General features: G+C 37.8%; 1 protein-coding gene across 4 annotated transcripts in view; it reads right to left on the bottom strand.

Annotated features, from left to right (window-relative positions):
• Positions 1–282: 282 nt before the first annotated feature.
• The window catches only part of LOC129768031 (mitogen-activated protein kinase kinase kinase kinase 5), a 44,104-nt gene continuing 32,710 nt past the window's right edge, over positions 283–11,676 (bottom strand). For all 4 annotated transcript variants that reach the window (XM_055769395.1, XM_055769393.1, XM_055769394.1 and 1 more), the window contains 5 exons: positions 11,420–11,613; positions 11,262–11,356; positions 11,070–11,196; positions 10,887–11,013; positions 283–2,659 (listed from right to left, as the gene is read on the bottom strand). In XM_055769395.1, the coding sequence (XP_055625370.1) occupies positions 2,551–2,659; positions 10,887–11,013; positions 11,070–11,196; positions 11,262–11,356; positions 11,420–11,613 (652 nt within the window). In that variant the 3' untranslated portion in view covers positions 283–2,550. The remainder of the gene's footprint in view (positions 2,660–10,886; positions 11,014–11,069; positions 11,197–11,261; positions 11,357–11,419; positions 11,614–11,676) is intronic.

Here is an 11,676-nt window from a genome sequence, read left to right as displayed (position 1 = left end):
TTGCACCACTATCTCTTTGCTATATGCATATGGTGTATGTCGAATGTAAAGTATTTGTTAATGTAGGGGTATTTCTACACCCCCAAAATCGTGTACCCGAAGGTGGACCGGACTCCGTTGTTGTTGAGACATTCTTTACTTAGTTAATGCGTATTAACTGCAACGTGCATATTCTGAGATCAAGAAGTGCCATTCACAAATCACGTGATGCTGAAATTATGATGTTTGTGAATGGTTGATAATCACAATCGAGGGCGTTCGGATCATATCTGGGGATCTATCTCATGTCAAAAAACAATTTATTCTTCTACTATCACTAACTATCGATATCTTCTTCCCGCGATAACTGCTCTGCTCCCGATAGTCTCTCCCTAGCTGTCTGTCCGCGTTGTCTTGCAACTTCTTGTTTTGCAATGTACTTTTTTTCCTTTGTAAAATTATTGCATCTTGGTTAAACTTTGTATTGATTATAACGACATTTACAAGAATTGTGTTTTCTGTTCTTTTTTTTTGAGGTGTGAGAGGATCAAAAGGATTTAGTGGGAACGGGACATTCAGTGTGGAAGGAGACTTTCTTGTTTATCTATTTTTTTCTGTTTTGCTTAATCTTGTTTTCTGAGCTGCTAAGAAGAAATTTGTTTATTTTGATTCTCCACAATCGTGGTGTATACGGAAAATTGTATCCGATCCCGGTTCTTTTTACCGAGAGGTACAGTTCGATACACTCTATATCTTGTTCTTGTGTGAGTTATTGTTCAATCTTCGTGTTGACGAAAACAAATACTAATCACAAATATCTGAGTTTGTTTTTGTTTGTATTAAGTTCGAATGTAACAGGTATAGAACACATTATAATTAACGACTTCAGTGACTATGAGTGAATTCACAATAAAGCTCTGAATGCTTCGAACAGGGATTACCGGTAATTCTGCTATCAGCTACGCATTGGTTAGGGTTGCCTTCCGAACGGCGGCGGCAGTGGTCTGACCAAAAAGAATTTATTTTAGTTTAAGGTATTTTATCACAAGCTACTTGTTACACACGAAAAGAGCTTTGGAGTGTAATCGAGTAAATGGAGAATGGTGGTATTCTGGATCAAATATTTTACGAGCTTCAATTTGCATCATGTGAAAAATCTGTCCTAAAAATGATACAATTCTTACATCCGCAATTAAATATAATTGATATTTCGAACTTCTATAGTTCATGAGTTGTGCAACAAATGTTAAAATAGTCTAAGCCGATAGTTCACATGGTGACAAATTAAAGACGCGTTTTCTCTGTAAATGTAAACTGATCTCAAAAAATAAATGCAATTGCTAACTTTTCATCCGTGTTCTTCATTATGGTTTGACCTTTTTTCTATTGCTACAGTATGTGGAATAGTACGACTGGTTTGTTTGTATATTTTTTTCAGTTACAGACGATTACGAATGTTTAATGTTTTATAGTGTCAGTTTTCCTGCTGATCAGAATTGAATCTTGCCTTTTATTTGTCGACATAGAGAATTTGTTTCCATTACATGATATAAAATATATTTTCTTTCAGTGTCATTTATCATTTAATTTTGTCCTTTTTCATTTTCTGTTTCCATATATATATAGGTGTATGATTTCATCATTCATTTATTCATGTAATGCTATTTTCCAGAAAAACTTTATTAAAATATTAAATCTGTTTCTATCTTTTTGTGATTGATTGGATTCAAAATTTTCGTTCTATTTCATGTTGCTTTCGTGGTTTGGGGTTTTACATTTGATTGCTAAATTGTTTGTCCAACTTTACCGGCAACTTTTCTGGATGACAACGAAATGCGAAAAATTAAAACAGGGAGCATTTCCTACATTAGATATAAAAAATATCTACATAAAAAATTACATAAATATACAGAGATAAACTTTTGTTTACAATTCAGTGGAATATTCAAGGTAGCTCAGCAAAAAACAACCTTGAAAATCGAAACAAACTTACAAGAAGAATACGCTAACTTGCTACAATTATATTTTCATCATAAAACAGACTATCATATCGTTTCTGTACTTCCGCTGTCCCATCAAAAATACAATACCTGACGATAGCGCGTGAAATCAACCGCAATTCGTACACAACCCAACCGGAAAAAAACTCTTTTGCATACGCTAACTGTCTTCCCACACTCTATCGTTTAATAACTAGATTTGAATGTGTAATTACTCTTTTTTGTTATTTTTCTCCTAATAATTTTGCTTTTATCCTCTTAATTTAGCTTACGTAGTGCTATAGAGATATATCTAATATATCTAATAAGAACTTTAAATACTCATCCGTTCGATTACTCTCGCACTATACATTGTTTCCCGATTTTTCTTTTGTTCGCCTTCTGATTTGTTTGTTTTCTAATTGTGTTAAACTATATGTATATTTTAGTACTTTCGTTCCAAACTATGAAACGTTTGTTCTGTTTGCTCGGATATACTCAGGATCGCCCTAAATTTGTGTAGTTTCTACTAGTAGTACAGCTATAATTGTTCTCCTGATATTTGCACTCACCGAAGAGCACTGCATCCTTCCTAGTAGCTGGCCTCGTGTCCTGCTACCACGTACAAATCATGGCCCTCCTCGCTAGAACCCTCCATAGATTCCGCCCGCATGATGCGGCTTTGCAGCATCACAATTCGGCTGTGGAAGAGACGGAGAAAGACACAAAGCATTTAACGATATTCTGGACAGAAGCTTAATAACTTGTAATTACATAAACTCGTCATGAAGATGTATAATAACGCTTGCATTGAAAAAACACAGCAAGCTGTGACCCAGAAACAAAGGCTGAAAGTGATGGAGAACGAAAATTTTCCGGCGAAGCAGATCGTCGCAATCGAGTTGTATTTAACGCAGGATGGCAACGACTGGCAGGGAACCAGCTACTTTACGTCCTCCACCAAGAAGGTTCCGACGTGAAATACATATCATACATCAAGTTCCCAAAGAAGGTGCTCCTGTGGCTAACCATCAGTTAAAAGGAGATGCCAAAGCTATTCTTCCGTTCGGGACTTGCGGTGAACGGGGAGATTTACAGCACAAAGTGCCTACCGGATGTTGTCTCCTTCATCCAAAAACATAATTCCGGACGAAGATGTGTATTTTAGTCGGACCTGGTATCTGCTCATAACGCAAAGAAGTAGCTGGAGGAGATGAATTTCTGGGCAAACTCGAACTCCAACTCCAACAAAAAAACGGAGGACTAATAAATAAAGCTAAGAAGAAAGACATGAAAAACATGCCAACAAGTATGTTACCGACAGCAATGACGAAAGTTCGGTCAACTGTCGGAAGGCCGCCCGACAGAACTTCCAAAATATTCTTGCAACATAGTCAATTAAATTATGATTCATGGTAAATTTGACCATTAAATTATCTTTTTTCAGTTTGAAATCGTATCTTTTAACCACACCCAGGACAACCCGATCGCACTTATATCAAGCGAGGTACAATTTACTAACGTCAACTATTGGAAAGTATTGGATTTTATCATAAAGGGAAATTTTAAGCTATTCGTGTTTAGCTTTGAAATATTGGGTTGGGGAAAAAGAAATGTCGTATATTGTCAATATATGGCAACACTTAAACATATCTTGTGTTGTACTTATCACATCGGGTCATACTATACGGTTATTTGAAGACGACAGTTTCTCCGTCGACATGATTCAACAGTCATTCGGGCGTTTAGTTGCTATCTCACCGTACGACTCGACTATCTCATTACATTCTTTCTCGTCAAATGGACCTCAATGCATATTGAAGTGATTCCCCCAAAAATGAATTCGTTTCTCTCTCTCATATATCACGTATGCATGTATCGATGCAAACTGCACGCTATTTACTAATACTAACGCGAAGACCTTTATAACATACCTGGTAGCTGTCTAAGTACGTTGGTTTGAGTTCATGGTGGGTAAACAATAAACCTCCATTGATGGAGTAACCACTTGTTTGCATCAGAAATCAAGTTTTCGTGGACGTAAAAATAACATTGTGTACGCGGGTAACCAGATTCGTGTCAGGGGGAGTAGAAGTGTGGATTGAAGTCAGGTTGAATGAAGAGACAGATGTGTATTCATTAGCCACGTCAATTAGAATAAGCATTTGCTAGATAGTCATCTTCGCTCTCAACGCTCGTCAATTCATTTTCTAGTCAATTCAAATCATGTTGACGGCGAATGCCGAGTAGTTCTAGTCGAAGCGAAGTTACTGAGAGAAAAGTCGATTTTCATTCTTCTTCTTCGAAATTTCGGGTCCTGGTCCTTATTGCCAATGCACATAATTCATCTCTTCTTCTAGATGCACACTGCAGCCACAGGCGATTCTATATCTATACCGCTATCACCAATGACAAAGCTTGAACAAATCAAATATGCTTACGTGTGATTATGTGTGATGAACACCATTTTTTGCAGGATAGTTGTCCAACATTCTTGCAACATATCCAGCCCAGAGTATTTTTCCATCTTGAATCACTTTCTTGACACTGGGTTCACCAGTGAGTTGCGTGAGCTCGTGGTTCCTCCTTTGTCTCCAACGGCGTTCTCCTGCACATCGCCAAAGATCTCAAGTGTTTGTGGAAACCATATTGGGCACGACTCCCATTGATAATGCGTCTCCGGATCTTGAGGCTGGTACCATTGTCAGACGTTACCAGCGAAGGTAGACAAATTGGTCCACCACCTCGAACTCATCGCCGTTGATCACTACACTTCTACCAAATCGGGCCCTGTCGTGGTCGAATCCGGAAGCCAACATGTGTTTGGTTTTGGATGCATTGATTCTCAGTTCAACTCTTTCTGCTTCGAACTTAAGTCTGGTGTAATGTACAGCAACCGTCTCAAATGTTCTGTGATAATGACTAGGAGACCATTACCTTGGCGAAGCCCTATCCATCGTATCGTTAACCAGTCTGATCAGTATCTCGGGGAAGCTATTTTTGTCCACGATTGTCCATAGATCTTTTCGTGCTATTGAAGCATATTCGACCTGATAACTTGCAACGAATCTGTTCGTTAGTGGCGATAGTCGAAAGAAGATGATTCGGGAAGGCACTTTGTAGGCGGGATTCAAGACGATGATTGCACTAAAGGCAAATAATCTTATCTTGCTGCTCCTCGGGCTGTTCTGTTTCCCAAGTTCTCACAACCATTCGATGCAGACAATTAGCCATCTTTCTCGGAACGTTTCTGATAGCTTCCGTTTCGATACTACCACTTATTCTTCGGATTCGATGATGGTATTCCTAACTCTACTTACCGGGGGTGGCATTATCTACTGCACCAACATAATCGCCACCATAATTCCATCGTTATCTTGGTTATCTGCCTTTAAACTATTCAGGTGTTCATCGGAGTGCTGCCTTCATCTTTTGGTCACCTTTTCGGAATGCATTGAATTTCGTGTCTCATGAGAGCTAGTTCTTTACACTCCTTCGCTTCATGACGACGCTTCTTCTTCCAAAAGAGTCCGGTGTAACGTCTCCGTTTTCATTTATATCGCTCCACCTTCTGACGGGTAGCTTACCGCAACATTAGCACGTGCGTGCACAGCGTTTCTTCAATGTAACACCTGCTGGTACTCCTCATCGAACCACTCGTCCTGTAGTGTTCGTTCTCGCCCCTCGTCATGTGGGTGTTCTCCGCTACACTTTTGATGGCTGTTCAATCATTTGAGTCAAATCAGAAATATATGCCCTATAGAAGTTAGTCGCATAGCGTCACACATTATCATGTCGGGGGTTCCAGTTCGATTCCCGTTCTGATCGGGAAATTTTTGGCCAAAGAAACTTCTTCTGACTTGCATTGTATTCCAAAGCTGGCCGCTTAGGATACTACTTTCAACGCGTGTTATTTGGCATAGACTAATAAATAATAATAAAAATAACGTAGGAATACTACATAGACGACGAAGTTCCACTAGGAACTTAGTGTTATTGAAGAAGAAGAAGTTAGTCGCAAATAAAATTGGTCGTATGATAATAAAAATTGAGATTTCGGCTAGCCGCCTTGCAAGTATAAAGTAAAATAAGGCAGGACCTGGTTAATTTGACGTGAAATGCTCTATATTTTCAGAATTATTTTCCGCTCGAAGTTTTCTTATCGACTCATTTATGGGGTTGACGACAGTCTCGCAGAGTTCAACCACCACTTTGTGGATGTGAGTATATTAGCTGTATAAGCATGTTCACATACTCATTTTTTCCAACATGAGTCTAGACCAGCCATACTCAACCTCACTGCTACTCAGACGAGCGTAAATCGGTCGTCTGAAATGCAAATGCAGCATTCGTTCTACGAACAATATGGATATTGGAATCTTAGCTCTGTCGTATTCTATCCATTGAGTATAAACATGCCATTAGCGATCTCAAATTACAGTATTCACAATTCATCAGTCATCTAACTAGCGACCAGACGGCAGCAAGGCTTTGAAATGACTTTTCTGAAGGCCGAGTTTTTTTAGTTTTCCAAATTGTTCTTTTTTGAAGGCTAGAGACGAAGAAACTGACGAGTTTTAAAGCCTCTATAATTCAAAACATCATCATCATCATCATCATTTGGGTCGTCTCGCTCTAACTATCAGACAGGAGTCTTTTTCAATGCTAATGTCACACACAGTGGTTTTACTCGATTCAAAGGAAGGATGAAAGATAGATATCGCACAGTATGGTGCAATTTTGTTCGGTGGGGGCACCACGTCGGTTTGCATGCCGTCTGGTGAAGAGTATTTTAATCTTTACTGGGATGTGAGTTTCAAATTTCTAAAACGAGAGTGTTATGTTTGGGGGGCAAAATTTCTAGCGTCAGTTGAAAAAAGGGTGTACGTCAAATACTTGTTGGTTACTTATTGACCCAAAAATTTGTTTCAATAGATCAGAGCTGCTTCGAAATCAAACTTTTGAAATTACAAAAATCGAAAATTGATACCAAATGACTTAAAAATGCACAAAACGTCGAGATCTGCTGTCATCTCGAAAAAAAACTTTGGCCGAAAATCTACCTCCTGGGACTCTTAGTCTGAGTGGCACTGAATGTATGGAAGAAAAATCATCATCGAATTTGAAGAACTGATCATGTATATTTTGGTTATTAGCCCAAGTCTATGTCCCTATGTCGATTTCCGGTCAAATTTTTTTTTCGAGATGACACCAGTTCACGACGTTTTTTTCATTTTTAAGTCATCTGGCATCGAAAAAAGTAGAAGTGTCTGAATCTATGGGCACGGACGGAAGTTTGGCGTAGGACTGATTGTTCTGAACAGTTATTTTTTAAAAAGTAATTCATTTCATTGCTCAGAAATCTGTTTAACTTTTTTAAAACTCCAAATAGTAGCCCTGAAAAGGGCCGTTCGTTATATGAACTCATAACCGTCACCTGTTAATAGCACTTGATTGAAACATATTTGGTCACAGTGTTACATTGATAGAAAACATTAAAATAAACTCTTTCACATGAATGTATTTTTAAATTCCCAGAGGAACTGGCAGATTATTTTCAGTAACGATTAGATATCTCCACATTTTCCTCGATACTGGAAGCCCACCAGTGGTTAATACAAACTCGATAACCACCTGTTAATAATTCTTGATTGAAAAATATTTGGTCACAGTGTTACATGAATAGAAAACATTCAATTAAACTCTTTCACATGAATGTATTTTTAAATTCCCAGAGGTTCTGGCAGATTATTTTCAGTAACGATTAGATATTTCCACATTTTCCTCGATACTGGAGGCCCACCAGTGGTTAATACTAATTCGATAACCACCTGTTAATAGCACTTGATTGAAACATATTTGGTCACAGTGTTACATGAATAGAAAACATTAAAATAAACTCTTTCACATGAATGTAATTTTAAATTCCCAGAGGAACTGGCAGATTATTTTCAGTGACGATTAGATATTTCCACATTTTCCTCGATACTGGAAGCCCACCAGTGGTTTATGCTAACTCGATAACCATCTGTTAATAGTACTTGATTGAAACATATTTGATCACAGTGTTACATGGATAGAAAACATTCAAATAAACTCTTTCACATGAATGTATTTTTAAATTCCCAGAAGAACTGACAGATTATTTTCCGGATCTTTCTCGATGCTGAATGGCATCCAAACGGAAAGAATTCCGCGCGTGTATGTGTGTGTGTGTAACGGCTGCTTCGAGATCTTCCCGGGGAACCGTTTGTGGCATCACTCTCCTCCTGATGGATTGATGTCTAGCCTAAGGTGCACAAACAGGCTCTTGGTGACACCGTTCATCAGCGCTTTCATGATAAACGAAGAGCTTGACCACAACAGCGACAACATGCTCCAATCGCTGTTCAATTAGAACTGAGTGGATTTCCGAGCGACGCTCGCTTATATACCGATTGGTGATTTCAATAGCCTGTTTTGAAAGCAATTTTAAGACTATTGAAACAAGTTTTTGGATCAAAAAGTAACAAGTATAGAACGCGTAGACATTTTATCTTTCGAATGAAGTGTTTATCATACCATTTCGTTCAGTTGTTTAGGAGCTATTAACGCTCAAAATCTCGGTCTCCGGCGTAACGCTTTCGTTTTCAAAACTATGATTTTACACCCCGGTATAGAAATGAAAGACGTAGTCCTACGTCAAAATATTATAAATTTCTGGCAGGAAGATCAACTGTCTAACTGAAAATGATCAATGAATATCAGTGTGGCATATAACAGGCTTTAGAGGCAAATGAACTGAAAAGTTTAAACCCTCTTAAAAACAAAAACTAACCAACTAACATAACAGGGGGAATGGTATGTGGATCGGCAGACAAAAAAAAATATCGTCATTGATTACATTGCATATGAAGTCTATGGGGAAGAAACAAAAAAGCAAGTTGAAAATACTTACGATTTCGTGATATTTTGAGGTAAAATACACATGAAATCATAAAGTTGCTCTAATTTTAATGGATAGCTGTGGTATTGTGATTTCTTTCCATTGTATTCTAGTTATTAGTTTTATTCTAAGGCATCAGAAACAGTAGCTTGTTCGTTTGCAGACTATCACAATCAAGTCGTATTGGTGAATTATTAATATTTCATTTCGTTTCATTTTTGTGATGCGATGTAAAGCCGATCTCAATAAGTCCTCGCATGATAATCGCTGCAAACCCCCTAGTATTGATATCATTTTTCGCTGTACAATTACCCATGTTGCCGCAAGACACTCGCTCGACCCCGTTATATACAGAAGTAATTTGCTAACTGCTAACTTATACATAACAGAGCGTACGTTAACTGGGCTGCGAGGCATGTATGTATCAATAAAAGATGTCATCTTCAATTTGAAGTATTGCTTTTGCTGTTTTGCAGTCCAGTTAGCGAGTAAAATTCAATAATTGTATTGATTTTCCGGCCCAATTGACGAGCGATCACTGTAGGGGTAACACTTTCCTTGTTGCTTTGATGGAATCTTGCACGTAATTTGATTGATGCATGGAATCTTGCATCTGATTACTTCAACATTCGAAAAAGGTATTGCTAATTTGTTCGAGAGAATGAATTATTGCACACAATTTTGTGTTGCATACAACATTCATGGGATCGAAGTTGAAAGAAAGAATGCATAATACATGATTTACCTTCGCATTCGCTCGCAAAACATACCTCTTTTATTTGTTTAATTATTCACTTGTTTTATCATTTCCAAAAAATGCTGGATAAAATTGCCGTCTAATGGTATATACTAAAACATATATCGTAAGAACGATTCTGCGTAATATGCATTTGAAAACACTTAACAAACGTTACATTTTTCATAGAGTGACCCCCCTATATAGAAATCAAAGACGTTGTCTTACGTCAAAAAATTTCTATTTTCCTAATTTCATGTATATTGTTTTGAATCCTAGGGGTCTCAAGCCTCTCAGTTCATTCGCTTATAGCCATGAAAAAAAAACATTTCGAAAAATCAAACTAACAACTCGGCCTTGAGAAATACCATTTGGAAGGCCATGTTGCCGTCCGCTCGCTAGCTGGATTTCTGATAATGACTTATTTGTCGATCATTCAATTATTGTTTCCAGGTTAAAAGAGACGTGAAGTATTTTTCAGCGTTGAGAGTTGTGTTCTTCGGTGGAAAACGAAAGGTGAAAATATCTTTCGTTGCTATTGCTTCCGTCGCCGCCATCACCACACTACACTGTGAGATGTTTCGCACTACGTAGGAGATGTATTTTTGTATAGAGATACTGAACATATTCAAGAAGATCAGTATTTCAGTTCCAGTGTTCAAGACAGCGAGCAATCAACAGTACATGTTAATGTTTGGGACAATCTACTCAAATTGCTTCGCGAAACATTCGTGCTTCTCACTCAATAAAAGCATTCTTTTATCGGCCCTTATCATTGCTATCAAATACTTATATCAGAGAGTTTTATTATCAAATTTCTTTAATGTTTTCCGGCAACAGTTTCGTAATTTTATGTGAACAATGCGATCGTGTCTTGGACATCACATTTCATTATTTTTTATTTTTTTACGGCCTGCAATAACACGCCTAACACGTGTTTGTGACTCCTATGAAAAAAAGATTGAGAACCGCTGGTCTAGACTGTCTTCTGGAACGAGTGAAACTTTTTTCAATAATCGATATAGCCTAACAGCAGCTGATTTGGTAAGAATTGGGTATGTAATGATGCTTAATTATCTAATATCTACGCATACACAATGTTTATAACTTCCAAAACGAGTAAGCGTGGGATTCGTCTCTCTCAGGTTCAAGCCCACGAAACATCTCCTCAGGTATCAATAACCCCAACGTCTTCAAAGCTGCCACATTATTAATTTAGTATCTTATTTAACTCGAAAAAATTCGTTCAATTCAGCAGAGTACTTACTTGTCACTCCCGATCAGCTCGTATATCCGACTGGTGTCAGTAATCTCTTGAGTAATCTCCCCGTTTCGCAAAGATCGACCCTGCATGCCGTTTTTATGAAACGCTAACACGCTATCCGTGAGACAAACTAGAAAAACGGAAAATTAAGAACCGTGACTCTGCAAAAATAAGACTGCCACTTACCTATGGTATCGATATTATAGCTAAATTCCAAACGTGAAATATATTTTTTGCTATGTTTTGAAAAACCAAGAACGTCTACAATTTGTACGACATTATCGTAGCACACCAGTATCGCATCCCTCTCAATCTATTTTTCAGAAAAATCAAACATTTTGAAACTGTGAGTACATTGGAAATATGCTCTCATTTCACCTGATGCACTTTAATTGGTCTTAAGGTATCCCTTCTATTTATCACCGTGGCCATTCCGTCCATCTCTTCCGCATTGGAGTTGAACCAACTGGAAGCTGAAATTTGAGAAAGTTATATTTTTGAGAAAATATTCAAAACATTAATAACACTGCACTCACTATTGTTTGTATTGATCAAATCCAACTTCAGACTGTCGTTTGGCCCCCTCCGCACATTCACACAAACAATTGGATATTCCAACTCTGGAGTGATAATCATCTCGAACACGTTCGAATTGACACCATAGTATTGTAAATTACCAGAAGGCCAGTCGCATTGCTTCAGCAGCATGAACTTGTTTAGTGGATCGTACCTGCCAAAAGTCGTGTTCTTTTGTATAGAATGATTTAACAAATTTCCGACTCATTTTAATTTA

This window comes from Toxorhynchites rutilus, chromosome 2 (assembly GCF_029784135.1).
Source record: "Toxorhynchites rutilus septentrionalis strain SRP chromosome 2, ASM2978413v1, whole genome shotgun sequence".
Lineage (NCBI taxonomy): Eukaryota > Metazoa > Arthropoda > Insecta > Diptera > Culicidae > Toxorhynchites > Toxorhynchites rutilus.
Note: the sequence above shows the minus strand (reverse complement) of the source record. Positions and strands in the feature narration are given on the sequence as shown.